Genomic DNA, 21539 nt, shown 5'->3' on the forward strand with positions numbered 1-21539 from the left:
TCGGTGTTGGTTGTTTAAGTGTGTTAGGAAGGAGTGGAATGAGTCTGAGCCATGTGGCCAAATAGCGAACACATCATCCACGTAACGAAGCCAAATAGTGGGTTTTTGTGGGGCGGAGTTTAAGGCTTTCTCTTCAAAGGTCTCCATAAAGAAATTGGCCAAGGGTGGGGAAAGTGGTGGACCCATGGCTCTCCCCTCTATCTGTTTGTAGAACTTTCCTTGCCAAACGAAATAGCTTGAGTTCATTGTGAACGTTTGGCAAGGAAACTGCCAAGACAACCAAATTAGCTACCAGAGGGCACCATAAGGACTTTATGAACAATATTAGTTTCTTCCTCATTTGCTTTTGTTAGTGCCTGCACATACCATATCTTTATGTTCCTGAAGATGGCAATGTGATGTTGCCGAAATATAGAAGTTATTCATTAAAGTTTCCTTTAATTAATATACTTTATATGCATTGTTAATTCCGTAAACTAATTACCACTTATGTATGACCAACGTATAAGTCTTGCTACTAGAATATTTGATTTTGTAATACATTCTGGTTATTTTTCCTTTAAAAATAAGTTGTATCAACAAATTGAAGGAACAGCAATGGGCAATCCTCTTTCTCCTGCTATCCCCAATTTCTTTATGGAACATTTTGAGCGATATGTCGATGACATTTTTGCTGTATGGAATGGCTCTTCGGATGAACTTCAACAATTTCTCACTAAGTTAAATGCACTTCATCCTAGGATCAAGTTTACCCTAGAAGTAGAATCAAATATGCAGTTAGCCTTTTTAGATCTTCTAATTCTTCGCCAACCAGATGGTAACCTACATTTCTCGGTTTATAGAAAGAAGACTTATACAGGCCATTATATCCATGCGGAATCTCATCACCATCCCAGTCAAAAGGCAGGAATTATTAAAACACTGGTTCATCGGGCCTACTCCTTTTGTTCTTCAGATGATCTTTTACAGAAAGAACTACAATATATAACTTCTTCCTTTCTATCTAATGGTTATAAAAATTGCTTCATTAAAAGAACTTTGAGTAGTTTTAATATGGCTTCCTCTTCAAACACAGAAGAAATAACACACATTCCTATCCCTTATATACAAGGCATCATTGAACGTATAGCAAAAGTTTTAAAACCACTGAATATTTTTGTTGCCTTTCGACCGTTTAGAAAAATCTCCACCTTTCTCACTTCTCCTAAAGACAAGCTTCCACGTCTTAATCATCCAGGTGTCTACCAAATTCCGTGCTCTTGTGGATTATCTTATTTCAGACAAACGGGAAGATCTGCCTCTATTTGGCTAGAAGAACACCAATCTTATATTGAATACTTTAAACCTGCAAAGTCTGGACTTGCATAACATACCATCTTCACTTGACATAGAGTTCATTGGAGAAAGATAAGAATTCTTCACAAAAGTCAGTTCCTCGTGGAACGCTTTTATAAAGAAACATGTGAAACTCTACTTCATTCTCCTAACTTAAACAGATCCAACGGCTTATGTCTATCCCCTTTATGGGAGATAGTACTTTACAAATCAGCTAATCTTTCCTAACTTTTTATTGTATTGATTTTTTTTTTAAAGGAAATTTATTGACCTTTTTAGTTATCTTACACCAGCTACTTAGTGGTGCTTTTTGGAATTGTCAGTTATTGTTTAATTTGAGCTTAATATGTACTGAAGATGCCTGTGACACAGGCGAAAATTATACTATTTAATAATCTTTGTATGCGAGTTTTTTCCGTTATTAATTTTGTATCAATTTTATATTGAGCCATTCTATTCCTGTTTGTTCATATGACCATTGTATATTTGTCATTTAATAATCTAGTTTTATAAACAAATGTTTTAAATTTTCTTCTGGTCTTGTTATTTGTAGCCATTTATATGGTAGTCTTTATTTTATTTTATCAAGGAAGTGGTCAATACTTATTTCATATCCATGTATCAACGAAATTCAGCCAATTTATGCAAAACGGTCATGGAAAATTTCTTTCATTTAATATTTGGTCTAATTCTATTTCTTTATATGCTATTCCTCTTATGTTTCAGTTTGCTATATGTATTATATTTTGTTGTTTCCATTTTCGTTTTACCTTTTCCATTCCAGGGTTGTTTTCCATGGAGTCATTTCGATTACCTTTCTCTGTTGGCGTAAAAATAGATTAATGTTCTCCATGGCGACGGATAGTCCAGTGGTATGGCTGCTACCTTAAGGCTTCTGAACTAGCCTTCTTCCAAATTTAAACCCACAGGAGTAATAGGGGTATACTGCAGGTGGGAAAGATTGGTTTATAGAGGGGGCATATAGTCCAGAAATTGAAAGATCCATAGCCCTTGAGTACTCTAATAGCATAGCTTACAGGAAAGATTAAAGCGAGTAGATCGTCCTCAAAGCAGAGGTAGAAAAGGATAGATCCAGCTAGGGAACCATGGGAGTGCCACTTCCCTTACAATCAAGATGATTGGCCCTGTTGGTCCACGAGTACTTTTTCAACATATTCGGACCACCCCACCATATCTGGTGGCTCCCCTATCCTCTACCCAGGGAACACTCTCTCTAGAAGTTACAGGGACCCCCCCCTGCGAATAAGACTTCATATTAAATCCACTTTATTTTCTAATAGGTATAACTCAGATCTTATTTCTAAGATAATAAACAACCATGGCTGCACTTATCTTTCTCCTGAGAAGTACATTTTTAGGGATGTTCTTATATTGACACCCATGAGGTTGGTTACAAAATTTATAATACAATAGGGCCATATCTGGGCAGGTGGTTAAGGACAAAGAAGAAATCTATTAACAAACAAGTTTATAGAAGAAAAGGTTGGTGTTGCGTATTTATTGGGGGGAAAACAATATCAGGAAGGCCATTCCAAAGAATAGTGGTAAATAGGATGAAGGAAGATGAGAAGGTGGTTCAATATGTATACGGTTGGGTCTCTTTTTATGTGGTAGATACATTCTACAGAAAACTGCATATAAAAAATTGCACAAAAAAGACTTAACTTAGGTGGAAAAATTAGGGATATGTTCCATAATTTTCTAAAACCACATAAAACTGAAGCAATGAATTAAAATAAACCTAACATCACATAAAGAAGTTTATAAAAATTCAAGAAAATAAGAATGCCTAAGTTTGTTTTAAAGCTTTATTCATTTAATTTTATTCAAGGGTAACATTTTTTTTTACATTTTTTCATCAGAATTATCATCACTATTAGACAATATTCAGCAATGTTTGCAAACTGGTGCGAAATCACTTTCATCACCAGAAGAGATAGTCAGCGTATGAGATCTGTATGGTAAAGGCAATGATTTTTGACAAACAGAATTAGCTTCACCCTCCTTCTGTGGTGAATTTTTTTCTGACAATGCAATCAGTGATTAAACTTTGCGATGATGATTTTACTAATTTTTTATACAGCTCGCAATATCCAGACATACAGTTCTTCAGCTCGTGTTGGAATTTTAAGGTTCGTTCAGAATTTGTGTCATTAACAAGAAAATGATTTTCCTAGTTATTGCACAGTTCAAGACCTCGAATTATATTTGTAGTCAGGGGGGGAACAGGTTTTTCTTCTGCTTCACTATCATTTTCTGGATCTTCGACGATATCTAAAGTTAAGCGATATCCAATAATATTATCTTCACTTAAGGCATTATCCACAAGCAATTCATCCACATTATGCTGGCTAAATGTATCAAAATCTTCTCCACCAATTTCATGTGCCAAAGTAATGATTTCAGCTGATAATATACAGGGTGTCCCAAAATTCACGCAAGAAGTAATTTTGATAGAAAACACAGGTTTTTAATTAAAAATTGTAATTTCTTATTGATTCATAAAGTATACAGTATAGGGTTATGCATGGAATAGCATATCGGGTAAATGGCCTCCACGGCTTTGCTGGCACATATGCACTCTTTTGTCGAAATTTTCCATGACCGTTTTGCATAAATGTGGCTGAATTTCGTTGATACAGTGCTCGATTTCCTCCTTCAAGGCGTGGGTGGTCGTGGGCTTGTTGGCATAAACCTTAAAGGAAAAAGTCCAACGGCATTAAGTCACATGATCTGGGCCGCCAATTCTGATTGCCAAAACGGGAAATTACACGACCAGGAAATGACTCATGTAGTAATTGAATTGTTTCTTGGGCTGTATGGCATGTGGCACCGTCTTGTTGAAACCACATGTCGTCCACATCCATATCTTGCAATTTAGGCACAAAAAACTGGATTATCATGTCGCGATAGCGAGCACCATTAACTGTTATTGCCTTACCAGCTGCATTTTCGAAGAAGAATGGACCGATGATGCCATCCCAAAATCCGCACCAAACAGTGACACATTGTGGATGCATTTGTTTCTCAACAATCACTCGTGGATTTTCTGAACCCCAAATGCGACAATTTTGTCGATTAACAAAGCCATCAAGATGAAAATGAGCCTCATCGCTGAAGATGATTTTGTTCGAAAAATAAGCATCCACTTGTTGTTGTTCCATAATCCATTCAACAAACTCTCTTTGCTGTGTGTGGTCAGTAGGCTTCAGTTCTTGAGTCAATTGAACTTTGTAAGCATAAAGATGCAAATCTTTCGTGAGAATACGCTGTAGAGAGCTTCTCGAAATGCCCAATTCAAGATCACGGTGCCGAATTGATGTTCCTGGACTCTCAGCAACATTCTCACGAACTGCTTCGATGTTTTCTGTTGAACGACTTGTTGAAGGACGGCCAGAGTGTATAAGATCACTAATTGATCCAGTTTCTGGTACATACATACATACATAGCCCATGGCAAAAACTTGATGTTAAAAAAGAGTATCATGATGTCATTATTCTTGTAGAGAGGCTTATATGCTGGTTAGACATGATAACTAATAATTAAGGAATTGACAGCGTACACTAGAAATATAAATTAAATAAACTTTAATATATACTTTCCGATATTTCGGCAAACATCACGTTGCCATCTTCTTGGGAACTTAATACAAAGACAAATGCACACAAGTACTACATAACAGCAAATGAGAACCAAAGCTAGAAAGTTAACGTTTTCCTAAAGTCCTGGTGGCACCCCCTGGCAGGCTATATTGGTAGTTCTTTGCCTTTGGGCTGAAGTTCTCCTGATAAATGTTTCCCAAATTTGGGGTAGTCTCATGCATCCAAATTTGTTGAGGTTTGGCATGTTCCTAAGGGCTGAGGCGGATTCCATGAATAGTCTTTCATATTTGAACTTGCTGCGGTGTATTACTGTGGCCTTCTTCCATCTTATTCTGTGGCGAGTATCCAGAGCGTGGTCTGCAAGCCCAGAGTGACTGTACTGGTGAAATCGGATGTAATCCTTGTGTTCTGAGATTCTGATATTTGCTGTCCTGCCTGTTTGACTAAAGTAAGTACAGCTGCAAGGTCATTATAATGGTCAGTTTTGACGTCTCCTCCTTATTCACAAATGTCCCCCCCTCAAAGAAACAGAGCTAATCCAAGCTAAATTTCCTCTCAATATCTCAGCCCTATTTCAGTTTACAATGAACTCAGGCCATTTCGTTTGGCAGGAAAAATTATACAAACGGATAGAGGGGACAGCCATGGGTTCACCACTTTTCCCACCCTTGGCCAACTTTTATATGGAGACTTTTGAAGAGAAAGCCTTAAATTCTGCCCCACAAAAACCAACCATTTGGCTTTAATCAAAGGAGCACTACCACCTAGTTTCCTAAGAAGGCTCCAAGCTTTTCAGCTGGAATGAGTAAAGTCTATACCTTCAACTGTATTTACCCATTTTTTCCTTCGGGATATATCCAAGTTTACTAGGAGTTCGTCTGCTGTTTTTGGGTCATTGTTTATCTGATATTCATTATAAAGTATATAGTTATGTCCTCTAGGAATACTTTACTACTTATTGGAGATATCCAGTGAATACATTTGTCAAGTTCATTTGCGTATTTATTCCAGTCAGCCTTTTTAAAATTCCAGCATGGGATAGGCTTTGATCTTACAAATGGAATGGAAATGACAATGTCAATTAATACCTGTCTATGTTGACTATGAGGAAAGTCAGTTAAGACCCTTCTCAGATTTTGCATAGGGTGACCTGAATTATTTTTGCTCACAAGACATAAATCAGGGTTATAGTCTCTTTTCCAGGCCGCCGATCTAAAAGTGCCTTTGTCTTTGGCATCAAAGACTAAGTGAAGATTATTTAGTTCGATCCAATCAACAAGTTTTTCGCCACATTCGTTGTTTCGAGCATAATTCCACTGTTCATGGTGACTATTAAAGTCCCCAATATAGATTGCGGGATGTTCAGCAATAGTAATAATTTTTTCCGGCCAAGGTGATCCGGGTGATTTCATTATAAATATTCATAATTGTAATATCTTTAACTTTTCTCACTACTGTATGTATGTTTTCTTCAATATTTTGAGATAGAAGAAACTTCTTTAAGATAATGTTGCACCAATAGCAGTGTAACCTAGAATGTGACCTCTTTTAAGGAGCTGTTCAGGATCAGCAGCATGTGTTTCCTGGACAGCAATCACATCAACATTGTTGGTTAACAATAATTTCGATAAATAATCGCATTTGGCTTTGCTAATAGATTCAATATTTAATTGACAAATACGTAATGTAGGGCCAATGTTTCTAAATTCTGGTTTCTGGAAATCACTATATTCAATAAATTCAGTAGACATCATGAAATTGGCCAGGAGATCCTTAGGATGGACTGGCTGCCTATCGCTGTTGCTCATTTAGCGCCACCCAGAGGACACATACAGCTTTAGGATCACTATGGATGCGAGCAACTTGTCCCCCACTTCTGGTAAAAAGTAATTATTAAACCACTCATTAAATACAGAAGTTATTACCCAGGCCTTTGTATTAGCCATCCAGTATACCGCAGCTGTTTTAGATCTTTGCCTTTCACTAGAGATCGATTTATTAGGAGGGATTTCAACATTCAATCACCTGATGCATTGCTACAAAGTAACAGTGTTACTCGATCTTTGCTTGCTTTAAACCCATCTTTTTTCTCAGGCTTTGCAATGTTAGTTTGACTAGGCATTTTATTCCAAAACAATCCTGTTTCGTCAGCATTAAACACTTGATTGGGAAAATATCCATCATCTTCAGTCATTTTGGCTAACTTCTCTTGAAAATTTTTGGCTGCTGCTGCAGCCTCGCCTGTAATGAAGTGCATTCCTTTTTAAAAATCCGGTTAACCATCCTTTGCTAGTTCTTTCGAAAATTCTTTAGCAGCCTGGGAAACAGAAGTAGATGGCTCCAATTGCTTCATCTGTTCATAGAATCAAAGAGCTTTTTGTTTAATTAAATAACCACTCATAGGAATTATCCTTTGAGTTAATTCTTCAATCCAAATTTCGAATGCTCGTTTTCCATTTTTTCTAATAAAGCATCTCTTGAGTATGATGATAATTTGGCACTTAGTTTTGCACCAGAAATGACAGATTTTCTTATTGTGACTTCATTCTTTTTGATTGCTCTTATAAGTAGATTCGCCTAAATTAAAATGTTTACAAATTGCCGTGGATCCCTCTCCTTTTGCTAAGTGATCTAAAATTGCAATTTTCATTTCCAAAGAAATTGCTTTTATTTATTTATTTTTTTTTTTTTTTCTCCATTGGGACAAATTAAATCTTTAAAAAAAATTAGCAAAATATAGACTTACAATAATGAAACAACAAACACTTACTCACATACAAAATTAAACTTCATGGATACTCACTGCTTACACATTATGCCAGAATGTGCTGCAACACATTGTTCATTATGTACAAGGGGGAAATCCCAAATTTGCGTGAAATATGCACTGCATAACATAAGAACCTTATAAAAAGAGACCCAACTGTACTGTTGAAGTGTGTGTGTGTGGATACTGATGGTTGCTCATAATCTTATGTGCTTAGAGGAAGGAAAGCAGAAAACAAGAATGGTAATGACCATTCATTTGAGCAATGCCCACTACTTATCATTGGAGTCTTTGAGAGAGAGAGAGGGGGGTCACCTCTTAGGCAGATTGCCGCCTCTTCTGTCTTACGGAGGTTCTGGTTGCATCATTACAAAATACAAAGTGATTCTAAATTATTGTCAGGGTTTCTGTGACCTATAATTTTCAAGCCACAAAACAACAACAAAATAAAACTGCTTACAAAATATGAAAGTGTAACTCCAAAAAGTTTTATTACCTATAGAATCAGTGCTGCAGAATGCTAAACAACTTCAACATGCATGCCTTTTGTGGCACCTAAGATGTCCAAGTGATAATCAGTTTCACCTCCAAGTTACATTTCTCCATCATTTGTGGAGTAACTGTTTCTATTGCAGCAACAATTCTGGTCTTCAGTTCATCGTGGGAGGTCAAAGGGGTCTGGTAAATACACGTATCCCAACAGGAAGAAATCAAGAGATGTAATATTGGGTGAGTGCAGAGGCCACAGAAATGGTCCACCACACCCAACCCAGGAAAATGCATGTCAAGAAATTCTCAGACAATAAGAGCGAATGTGGTGGTGTTCCGGCAAGATGGAGCAACTGGGGCAACAGATACAGCTGTAGCATGTCCAGTTAGTTCATTACTGTCACTGTTTTTTCTGCATAAAGGACCCCAAAACTTTGAAACATGACAAAACACACCAGACATTTATCTTTGGACTATCTTTTTGCGAATACTCTAATTCTATGAGGGTTTTCTGATCCTCATATTCTGCAGTTATGACTATTTACAGTCCCTGATACACAAAACATTGCTTCATCACTAAATATCCATCTCTGAAGGTAATTTTCATCAGCTTCAACTTTTGACAAAATGTCTTGGGCAAATTGGAAATGGCAAGGTTTATGTTCAGCTATAAAGCCTGCACAATCTGCACTTTGTAAGCACGGAGTTGAAGGTGGTTATGAACAACCTTCAAACAGTCGTTTGTGGTATACCTAACTGCAAAAAAAAAACTCATCTAGTTGATTTTTATGAGTATCAATAAAATGCTTCCTGGAGTCGATTCCTTTTCTGCAATTTCAAGAGACTACCAGTTGAACTACCTACTTGAAATTGCTTTAACCAAAATTGGATAGCATTATCCAAAGGTGGATATTTTCCATCCTGGGTTCTGTAATGATGATGGTGTGTTGTGATAACAGACTTTGTTTCGAAAAACCAAAGTACACACATTGATTTCTCTTGAACTGTCACCATTTTGAAGCATGACATCATATTTTCTCCCAGACATCAATGCGGTGAGTACAGTGTTGTCAAATAAAACTTTTTGAGTTACACTTTCATATTCTATAAGCAGTTTTATTTTTGTTTTCAGTTTGCAAATTATAGACTATGGAAATCCCAACAATAATTTAGAATCACCCTGTGTTTTAAGGTTGGTTGGATTTGAGATTTATGAAATGTTGAGTAAGTGAGAAGTAGAATTTTCAAAAAATAAATAAATAAAAATACAAAATTTTTGGAGGCTGGAGAAGCTGGTTGTGTGATATGTTTATGCTAGATTAAGCTAGACGTGTAAGTCACTCAAGAAGAAAAAACTGATCTTGACTGGAAGTCTGAACATTATCAAAAATAAGAGGGCATGGAGTAGAATCTATCTTCTGGATGATAAAACACAACTATGTTTTTATAGCATCAAAATTCGCCAGATTGAGAAAGGTGAGAAAATTACTGTTTTAAGACATTGGTTATGGAAGATCAGAAAGCTTGGATCATTTGAGTATGAAATGGTTTCTCAAACAAAGAAGATGAATGGAGTGCTGTCATCAAAACAATGGACAGGATTTGAAGTTAGAGAGACAAGGTCATTGTATAGGATGAAGAACTTGGGTGGGAGTACAGAACCCTGGAGTGCTCCAGCATTGATACAGAAATCTAAGAAAAGGAAACCATCCACCTTGACATGCAGTGAATGACCAGAAAGAAAGCTGTCAATCCAATCACAAAGGACACAAGAGAAATCATAAGATGGCAACTTGTAAAGACCTCAGTACAGACAATGTCAAGTGCTTTAGAAATATCCAGAGCAACCAAATGAGTTTCTCCAAATCTTTCCATAGCTTGTATGAAAAGGTTGATAAGGTTATCATGGATGTCTGCTGCAGAATAGAATGGAAGATCCATATTGCTGATTGCTAATTAACTGATGTGTCTCTAGGTATTGAAAATGAGGTTTTCAGTTGTTGATTGATTGCTATCGTCTCAACACTGTATCGCTTTTGAGAGTGTTGAGACGATAGCAGTGGGATTTTCACCCTTCTCTCTCTCTCTCTCTCTCTCTCTCTCTTTTTAGGGATTGGCTGCTGGCTTGATTCCCAGTTGTTTATATAGGTGATACAGGAGGGTGTTAATACGGCAGCACTAGTGTTGAGCACAGCTGAGGATTTTTCTGATACCCTTCTGGCAAAAGACCAAGTGATTTACCAAAAGTCCCATCACTGATGTCAAGCAGTGCTTTATCATTGAATGATGTTACCATTGGTTTTTTTTTATATGTGGTTTTTGTTTTTTGTTGTTTCTGTGGGGGAGTTTTCATTATCATTCATGATTGAGTTAATGCAGAAAACTTAGAATAGCAGCATGCAGCAATGGTGAAGGACTTATGCACATAGGGAATTCCCATACTACGCTGGTGAGTGTTATTAATAAAGGAATGATATAAAAATTATAAATTATGGAACAAAGAGAAAAATCAAAAAAACTTGGGTGGGGAAAAAGAAAATAATACATCATGAAGGGGGGGGGGGGGCTGTATGCTAGGCGACCAATATGCATATCTCTATCCCCTACACCATGGGACTTGAAATGGACCAGACCCCATGTCAACTGAACTCGAGACCAATGGGGCTAGTATTGTTTACAGGCGAGTTCCAGTTTGCTCTACAAAACGATATTACAGTAGCGAACAAATTAATCCGAACAATTTTTTAAAAAAAATTTAATTTTGCAAGAAAATAAGTACAAAAATTAAACTCCAACTTTTCCTAATAATTTGTATGTGCTCCTCTGCTCCTAATAGGTTCAGTAATTCGCTTAGGCATGGACTCTACCAATGTAGAACACACTTTTCTTATTTCTGCATCTCGAAACTATACTTTTATAATGGATTGTATTAAGTATCTTTTGTATCACAATGTAATTTTCCAATTCTCGATTTCACTGTGGCCACAAATTTTCTATTGTGTCAGGAGAGTTACCTGGCCACTGAAGCAATTGGATGTTGTCATTTTTGAGGAACTCTTTCACTTTTTTTGAAGTGTGGCATGGAGCTAGATCCTATTGAAAGGTGAGTTCTTTGTCTCTCTGGATCTGTGGGACCCTTTTCTCCAATTTTTTATGTATTGGTCACTTTTCATCATATTGTCAACAGGCACAAGTGATCCTGGACTATCATGTGTAAAACAACCCCAAGACATCTTTTTTAGCTGGGTGTTTAGAAGCTTGTTGAAAGTGGGCATGAGAAGTCTTCTCAGCTATTGATTTGTGAACATAGGATGCTCGCTCTCTAATCTTTGTACACTTTTTCTACATAGCCTTCATCAACCGTTGTTTCTTTTTTGGTCTGTGGGCAGCCCTCTCTGCTTCCAGCAATCTTCGACGGACTGTCATGTCAGATACATTAATCTCACTTGCTTTCAAGTCTCTATTTAAGTCTACAGCAGACAATCTTGGGTTCATTTTCCTTTTCCTGACTAGTAAACGATCATCTTCAATAAGATGATCGCTAAGCATAGTTTTCCTTTTCTGTCAGGAGAGAAGGTACCTGTCACCCTAAACTTCTTTAAAATCACATTAACAGTACCCAAACCAACACCACACTCATTGCAATTTATCTTGGAGTCATGGATATGTGCTGAGAAAGAGTACATATTTTTGAATGCTTTCTTGTAACATTTCTTGGAGATGGATAAATTTTATAACTACACAAAATGAATAAAACAGTACAGTTGTCAACTTGTTTACACAGTTAAAACACACAGCACTCAACCAAAATAGAGAAGTAAAACCTGAACAAAATCCAATTCACTTAATGAAGATTCAGCTTGTTCGGATTAATTTGTTTGCTACTGTAGGTGTGCTCTGATCAGGAGAGAACCAGGAACATGCTATCATCCCTCCAATATCCATGAAAGGTACACTTATGGTTTGAGGGAGGCATTTTGTTGGGTGGATGCACTGTGTATGTGCTTTCTAATGGAAACATGAATTCTGCAACTTATAAAGATGAGGTCCTAGGCCTCTATGATTGTCTGCATGTGGGTGTGATAGGGTAGACTTTTATCCTACAAGACAATAATTCTCATCTTCATTGAGTGTAGCTCTACAAGTTACACTCAATGAAGACGAGCATTACTCCAATATCTTCACAGAGAGACTCGTATATATGGACTGGCCAGCCAGGTCTACTGAATTAATCTTATTGGGCATGCTTGGGATGCTCTAAGTGGATGTGTTGCTTCTCTCAACCCCCCTCCGGAAAACCTTAAAGGACTTAGGAGAGCTTCGCAGGAGCAGTGGTTATTACCAACTGAGCTCCTGGTCACCATTATAAACAGTATGAAACATTATTATGAGCACTGCTGTGAGGGGGGGGGCACATTCCCTATTGAGGCACTTTGATAATCTCATTCTGACCTCTTGTTCTTGACCATTACCTTCAATACCCATTTTATTGAATTAAAGTATTTGTTTACAATTTTTGTAGGTGGTTTTCTCTCATACTCACACCATACTGCTTTTTTTGGAGATATTCTGATTTTTCTTTTTGTTCTTTAATTTATGGAAACACTTACCGCTTACTCTATAATATGGTTTCTTACCTCCTCTCCAACAGAGGAGGTAAGAAACTCTCTAATTATGTTGAGCATATCCAGTAAGGTGATCACCTGTAATGCAATGTTTGTGAGGGGAAAAAAGGAAGTCTGAGACTAGGGAACTCTTTTTGAGGACCCTAGAACAAGACAGTAGCCACTTTACACCTCTATTTAACAGGACAGTGTTGTTTCACCAGCCAGTAAAAGTCGTCATAACTTAGAGGGTTAGTTGACATATCATCCAACTATGGAAGATACTTATAAGATAGCAATAATCACCTTGTCATGGCGCCATTTTTGGAAACAGGTCATACCACTGGAAGGTAGTATTGACTTGACTGGAGAGGCTATATATTGCACATCACCATATCATCAATGGCCTAAAGTTCTTGTGTTAAGGATTATCAGAAAAGCTATCTAGACTCCTTCATACCTCAAATATACAGGTTTCCTTCCAACCAGTTCATAAGCTTATGATATTTCTATGCTTTATGGAGATTTTTTTTTTTTTCTGTGCTATCTAGGAATATGTTAGGTTCCTTACTTTGGTGGCTTTTATGCAGATGTCAGATCTGCATTGGTATGCTTTGAAGAGCACCATTACAATTCATTTCCATGTGTGGAACAAATCTAGTCTTGCACATTATTCTTCTAGACACAGTCTACTGGGAAAAAAAAAAATGAAGTGCTATATAAAAACTTCATTATATAAAATAAAAAAAAAACATTTGCAAATGCTCATACCATCAAATGCATGACCTGTAAGTTTGAGAGAAGAGACAGACTTAGTCTACCAAGCCATAAATACTAATTAATTTGTTAAAAAGCTTCTGCTTGTTGTGTAAGGTATGCTATAATATATATATATATATATATATGTGACCTGCACAAATGTGATAATAAAAAATGTAGCTTTTTTGTAAACTTTTCTGGCACCAAAATATAATATAAATTTAATTCTATAATTATTCTACAAAATATTTTTTGCATTAAAATATGAATAAATTAGAATCCATGTGTAGAAGCTTAAGTGCTATGAGGACATCATGTTGAAGGCTTAATGGATTGTATACAGCATTCAGTAAGGATTAAAACAGAATTTAATACTGCCTATATTTCATCTCAGTCACTGAGACATTTTCGGGGATTACACAAAAAATTAATGTAACATGCACACAAATATCACACAATACTAAGCTCAACCGCATGAGTGACTCTAAAGTCCTATCTAGGTGGAACAGTTGTAAGTGGCTGGAATGTAAGGTGGGACCTCTGATGATAAGTGTTTCCCAAATCTTAGGAAGCTTAATGTAACCATATTTATTAAGATTTGGTTCATTTCTGAGAGCTGCTGATTCTAAAAATAGTCTCTCTTTTTTGAATTTGCTGTGGTGGAGCATGGTGGTTTTTTTCCATGAGATCCTGTGGCTTGTATCCAAGACATGGTCAGCTAGGCCTGACTGACCATAGTCGTGGTTGCAGATGTATGACTTGTGTTCCTCTAGACCCAGCTGACTATGTCTTGAATACAACCCACAGGATCTCATGGAAAAAAACCACCATGTCTGCCACAGCAAATTCAAAAAAGAGAAACTATTTTTAGAATCAGCAGCAGCTCTCAGAAATCAACCAAATCTTAATAAATACAGTTGCATTAAGCTTCCTAAGATTTAGGAAACACTTATCATCAGAGATCCCACCTTACATTCCAGACCATCTACAACCATCCTTAGAGGGCGCTCCACCTAGATAGGACTTTAGAGTCACTCATGGTTGAGCTTAGTATTATGTGATATTCATGTGCATGTTACATTAATTTTTATGTGTAATCCCTGAAGATGTCTCAGTGACTGAGATGAAATATAGGCAGTATTAAATTCTGTTTCAATCCTTTCTGAGTGCTGTACACAATCCATTAAGCCTCCAACATGATGAATAAATTAAAATAGTAAAATAGCTCTAATTTTACTATTTTCATTTTAAATTAGAATCTTTTTCTTCTTCCCTCTTTTTAATAATTTCATTATTTTATAGATCATGAACAACATAGAATTATAGATACACGTACTTTTTCTCGTTCAAAAAAGAAAAGGGGTCCTGGGGAAGAAGAAATAAGTGTAGATTCACTTCCAGTGATAGATTCTCCAGATGACGATGATACTAATAATAACAATAAAGACATATCAACAAATGAGAGTATGTCACAATCTGATATCGGTCATGTAGCTGATGTTATTAATGTCAAAGAGATTGCAAGGATGCAAGAAGAAAGTAAGTTTAATTTAAATACTACTAATAATGAATATGTTGGAAAATGCCTTGCAGATAGGATCCTTTATTTTAATCCAATTTATCTTTTAAGTATCACCTTTAACAAGGAAGCAAACAGACTACACTAAATGTAAGGGTAACATATTTGAAAAAATTGATAATATGTAACATTGATGCTATGAAAAGTCAGTGAGGTGTTTTAGTTAACTTTCTTGATATTGTGCTGAAGGTATCAGTCATAAATATTCATGCAATATGACACCTGAAAGAATTTATTGCAGGTGGTATTAATAATATATATATATAAAACATTAACAGTAATTTGGTGAATTAAAAAAAGAATAGCCTCCCAAAACTAAGAGAGTTATAATTCAATGATTATTAAATTACTTAAGGAATTCACAATGTAAACTGGAATATAAATTAAAATAAACTTTAATATATACTTCCTATATTTCGGCAACATCACGTTGCCATCTTCATGCGAACTTAAGATTAAGGTACATGCAACACAGGCAACTAAAACAGCAAATGAGCTTGAAGAGAGAAAACTACTGTTTTTCCTGAAGTCCTGATGGTGACCCCTAGCAGGCTATATTAGGTGTTCTTGGCCATTGGGGTGATGTTCTGATGATGTACGTCTCCCAAATTTGTTGAGTTTGGCATGTTTTTTAGGGCTGAGGCGGATTCTATGAATAGGCTTTCAAATTTAAACTTGCTGCAGTGTATTACTGTGGCTTTCTTCCAATGTATTCTGGGGCGAGTATCCAGAGCACGGTCTGCAAGCCCAGAGTGGCTGTACTGGTGAAACTGGATGTAGTCCTTTTGTTCTGATATTCGCTGTCCTGTCTGTTTGGCCAAAGTAGGACAGCTTACAGTTGCAAGGGACCTGGTATACACCAGGTAGGTCTAGGGAAAGTGGTAGGTCTTTTGTGGAGCAGATAAGGGATGCCAATTTTCTATATGGTTTGTAACAAGAGATCAGGCCATATTTTTTTAGGATTTTTGGTTATTTTTTCAGACGTGCCCTGGATGTAGGGAATAGTGATTGATTTAGAGTAATCTTTTTTTACTGAATAATTTAAGGAAATTACAACATCAACTAGGATATACATTAAAATAAATTTTAATATACTTAAATATTTCAGCAACGTCACGTTGCCATTTTCAAGAAACTTAAGAACAAGACACGTGCATGCAGGCACAACAAACAGTAAGTGAGGAAAAAACAGGAAGCTATTATTTCTCCAAAAGTCCTGATGGTGCCCCCTAGTAGGCAATGTTGGTATTCTTGGGCGATTGGGCTGAAGGTCTTCTGATGTAAGTTTCCCAAATTTGAGGCAGTCTCATGCAGCCAAATTTGTTGAGGTTTGGATTGTTTCTTAAGGCTGAATCTGATTCCATGAAAAGCCTTTCATATTTGTATTTACTACGGTGTATTATCGTGGCTTCCTTCCACCGTATTCTATGGCAGGTATCCAGTGCATGGTCAGCAAGACCAGAATTGCTGTATTGGTGAAACGGGATGTAGTCCTTGTGTTCTGAAAATCTGATATTTGCTGTCCTGCCTGTTTGGCCAAAGTAGGACAGCTTACAGCTGCAAGGGACCTGGTATACACCAGGTAAGTCTAGGGGAGGGGGGATTGGTCTTTAGTAGAGGGGATAAGGGATGCCAATTTTTTATATGGTCTGTAACAAGAAGTTAAGTCATGTTTTTTTAGGATTTTTGTAATTTTTTCCGAGGTACCTCGGATATAGGGTATGGTGATGGATTCAGAACAATCCTTGTGTGTGTGTGGGGGGGGGGGGGGCATTGGCTGAGAAAGTGTTGAGAATGTGGTTTAGTTCTGTGGTTAGGGCACTGTCATTTGAACAGATAAGTTTAGCCCTGTTGTGTAGTGTCTTAATGACTCCATATTGTTGCAAGGAGGGGTGGTGGGATCGTTGATGAATGTATCTGCCTGTATGGGTGGGTTTTCTATAGACTGAGAAAACCAAGTTTCCATCAGGCTGGCAGGTGACTAGTATGTCTAAGAAAGGAAGGCAGTTGTTTTTTTCTTCTTCCAGGGTGAATTTGATTCGGGTGTTGGTTGTTTAAGTGTGTTAGGAAGGAGAGGAGTGCATCGGAGCCATGTGGCCAAATTGCAAACACATCATCAACATAGCGAAGCCAAATGGTTGGTTTTTGTGGGGCAAAGTTTAAGGCTTTCTCTTCAAAAGTCTCCATATAAAAGTTGGCCAAGGGTGGGGGAGAGTGGAGAACCCATGGCTGTCCCCTCTATTTGTTTGTAGAATTTTCCTTGCCAAACAAAATAGCCTGAGTTCATTTGTGAACTGAAATAGGGCTTAGATATCGGGAGGGAATTTGGCTTGGATAAGCTCTAAGGTTTTCTTGAGTGGGACATTTATGAATAGGGAGGAGACGTCAAAACTGACCATTATATCAGTATTTTGGAGTGTAAGATTTTCTATGCTGCCTTTGAAGTGGGGTGAGTTTTTTATGTGTGAAGGTGTGTTGCCAGTATCGTGTGTGAGCTCTTTGGCTAAATGTTTGGCTAATTTGTACGTGGGAGAATCAATGCCATCCACTATGGGATGTAATGACACATTTTGTTTGTGTATTTTTGGAAGTCCATATATACGGGTGGGTCTAGAGTTAAAAAGGTTTTAGTTTGTTGGTAACTCACAGGCCAAGAAGTGACCTTCTTAAGGAGTCTATGGAGTTTTCTGATTTGTGAGTTGGTGGGATTATATTCAATAGGGAGGTAGGTAGCCCGATCTAATTAAAGAGCATTAAGCTTACCCGTGTAGTCAGTTTGGTTGAGAAGTGGCGTTCCCCCTTATCCGCTTTGGTGATTACTATTTCTTTGTTTTTCTTCATTTCCTGTAGAGCTTTGTATTCACTATTGGATATGTTTGTTTTTGGTGGTCTTGCTTTGGTGAGAACACATCTATATCCAGTCTAATATTGTTGGCGATGTGGTTTGGAAGGTGGCAGATACCGCGTTCGATCTGGATCATTATTTCTTCGACCAGTATTTTTCTCGGAGCAATGGCGAAATTGTGGCCATATGTAAGAACGTTGAGTGCCTCAGGCTTCAAATCCATGGAAGAAAGGTTGACTACAGTGTTGAGTGGTAGTTTTGGTCGGAGGTCGAGTTCTTTTAGTTTTAGTGCTTGCGTACATGTGTCTTAATCTTAAGTTCCCATGAAGATGGCGACGTGACTTTGCCGAAATATAGGATGTGTATATTAAAGTTTATTTTAATTTATATTCCAGTTTACGTTGTGAATTCCTTAAGTAATTTAATAATCATGTACAGCCAATATATAAACCTTTTTACAAGAATTACAATTCAGTGATTCTTCAGTATTCTTTGTTTGAATAGTAATTAAAATAAGAATTGTCATCTATGGATTACTTCACTGATGTCATATATTATTAATGCTGTTAAAACAAGTATTGCCACCCTGATTGTTCAAGTGGATAGTATAATGCTCTTGAACCAATAGTTTTGAATCCCACTAAAGATATGGATTTTTTCAAAAGCCTGCTCTGCCAAATGCCTTGTCTTTTCAACCAAAAAAAAAAAAAAAAAGTCTGTTATTTAAATAAGAAAGTTAGGCCTTGAAAATTTCATATACTCCAAGCTAGTAACAGCTCAATTTGGAACAATGTTGAATGTTGCATCCATGTTGCTCATTTTCTAATCTGTAAATTCAGTGTAGCTGTTAGCTAAAATGGATAGAGAGGTGTGTTGGGGGTGGGTGAGTGAAAGTTCATATTAAGTTTCTTATATATAATGGTTTTATATCACAAGACAAAAATAAGAAAATAAATGATATGATGAGTATGTAGATTTTTCGACCAAAAAATGAATGTGACAAATGATAACTAACACTGGGTTTAATAGGTCATGATAATATAGATGGTTAAATCGGCTAGTTTTGCCACATATGCTAGTAGTCTCTTCGGGTTAGGATGAACAAAAAAATATAATAAGGAGTAAACATGAACTGAACCATTACATAACTAAAACCGAACTTGTAGGAACCCATTACACAAAAGTAAAAGACGAACACGTGGAGCATAGAAGCTGGTACGGGTTAGTCATTGTTCAGTAGATATGCATAATAGTTGGCAGAAAAGTTTAGTCTGACATGTGGAAAGATCTAATAAGTGACTTTGGAACTTCACATAAATCTGTTGGTTTCTGTTTGAGCGCTGTATGAGTGGATAACCATCATACTCTCTTTGCTATAGTTGCCTTCTATATAAGGCATGTAGCTCTTGTCCTATTCAATATTGTTGTGAGTGTGAAAGAAGTGGAAAGCTAGGCCTGAGCTGTGTCACGGTTGTTATTAATGTCTCCAACATGCTCTTTTTGTATAATTTCCAAACTTTTAGATGTTTGCCCTATTTAAGAAAGGCCACAAGAACGTGGAATATTGTAAACTCCAGGATGTTTGTTGAAATGGTTGTGGTCCTTAGGTGAATGTAACAGAGCTTGTATAGTCACAGTGGGCTTGAAAGCCATTCTTATGTCATGAGATTTCAGGAGATTGGCGATTTTGAGAGAAAGTTTGCTAATATAAGGAATGGAAACCGAGCCTCTGTAGTTAAATGTCAGGGATCTGTTGTGGAGCAGGAATAGAGAATAATATCCTTTGTATCATTTTCTTAGAATATCCATTGCTCAGAAATAGTTGAAGAGAATTACATTCTCTTCTACTGTTGGAGGAGAGAATATAATTCCCTTCTCCAACTCTCAAGGGGTGTTCAGGCTATTATGACAGCACTACGTGATTAAGTTTACATTATTATTATTATTGATCTTCTATCCACAATTTTCTTCCAATGGCAGCACTACAGTGTTAAGTTATCTAATATCTTCATTTTTAATACGATTCTGCCATTGATGCCATCTGTTCACTTCCCTAAGTTTTTGCAAAAACCTTCATATCTATGGTCTCTTGGTCTCTGATAGATTGCTTTATTTCTAACCCAAATTTCAGATCTATAACTTAAAACTTGTTTGAACCACTGTCTTGCATAGTGGTTTTGGACTAGTTTGGTGTTTCAGCTGATTTCTCTCTTATTCCATGTACATTTATTCAGCTGGACACCCAACATTCCAGTTTTGCTTATTCTGTTATCTAATTCTAGATTTAACTTGTCATCTTCACTAAAAACCATGCTTAAAAAGTGCTGATTCCTGTCATCGTCCCCATGATTTCTCAACTGTTTGTCCTAAAGTGAAAATCCGATCCTGAAAACCTCTATTTTATCCAACTTGTTCTTCTCCAAGTTTCTCTTCCACAATATTTCTCAATTTCTTTCCACGTATGCTTGCATAAAACATAACTAAAACACTTAGTGGAAAAATTTCTCTGTAATTCTCACAATCAGCTTTATTCCCTTTTTTTTATCATCATTATCATCAACAACCGTGGGTCCAATGCCCGTAGGTGTCTGCTGCCATCTTGATATGATTCTTCCATTGCATTCTATTTTGTGCAAGATGATTCAATTTGTGTATAGAGTTTCTGCACCATTTGATGATGTCATCACCCCGTTCTCTGTTTGGTCTTCCTCTTTTGTTCTTTCCTTCAATTATTCCAAAAAGCAACGTTTTTAGTTTTCTCTCATCATTCATTCTACATATATGGCCAAATAGATGTAGTTTCCTTTTGATTATTTTCAGGATCAAGTTTTCTTTTGGTTGTGTTCATCTGTAGATTTCCTCATTGTTCACTTTCTGTATCCAGCTTATTCTCAAGATCTTTCTATAGCACTTCCTCTCAAATGCCAATATCCTCCTTTCAGATTCTCTCAGGAGTACTCAGGCCTCGCATCCATAGAGCATACTGCTGAAGATACAGGTTTCTACAATTTGCAGTTTAGTTTCCATCTTTATAGCTCGGCTCTTCCATATTTTGTCCATGGCTTTTAAAATAGTTGTTGCTCTGGCTATTCTAATTTTTATCTCTCTTTTGGGGTCCAAGTCATGTGGCATCCAAGATATGTGAAGTGTTCCACATTTTCCAGTTGAAATCTGTCTATCGTAACTCTGTTCAGTAACTCCGTCTGAATATCATTGTTTTAGTTTTTTCAAAGTTGACATTTAGTCCATATCTTTTTCCTTCTGTGTATAGTGTTTGCAATGTCTGTTCCAGCCTTTCTACATCTTCTTGAATCAGGACGATGTCATCTGCAAAGCAGACGTAGTTTATTCTCATGCCATTTGAAATGCCTCCACCTTCTTCTTTAATCTTATCTAGTGTTCTTCCCAGATGTGTGATGAAGATGATTGGTGATATTGGATCCTCTTGTCTTGTGCCAAACCAATCTCCAGTCTCACCTGCTGTCCTGATTTTTGCTTGTGCTTGGCTGTTTATGTCTCTCAACAGGCGGATCAATT

General features: G+C 36.9%; 1 protein-coding gene across 1 annotated transcript in view; it reads left to right on the top strand.

The window, feature by feature from the left end:
- LOC150105776 (SLAIN motif-containing protein-like) overlaps nucleotides 1-21539 on the top strand; it is a 161392-nt gene that overhangs the window by 70169 nt on the left and 69684 nt on the right. Inside the window, exon 4 of the mRNA XM_090394554.1 lies at nucleotides 14881-15117. Coding sequence (XP_090250680.1) covers nucleotides 14881-15117 — 237 coding nt within the window. The remainder of the gene's footprint in view (nucleotides 1-14880; nucleotides 15118-21539) is intronic.

This window comes from Typopeltis vanoorti, chromosome 6, assembly GCF_054136105.1.
Source record: "Typopeltis vanoorti isolate ZY-2024b chromosome 6, IOZ_Tvanoo_1.0, whole genome shotgun sequence".
NCBI classification, from domain to species: Eukaryota; Metazoa; Arthropoda; class Arachnida; order Uropygi; family Thelyphonidae; genus Typopeltis; species Typopeltis vanoorti.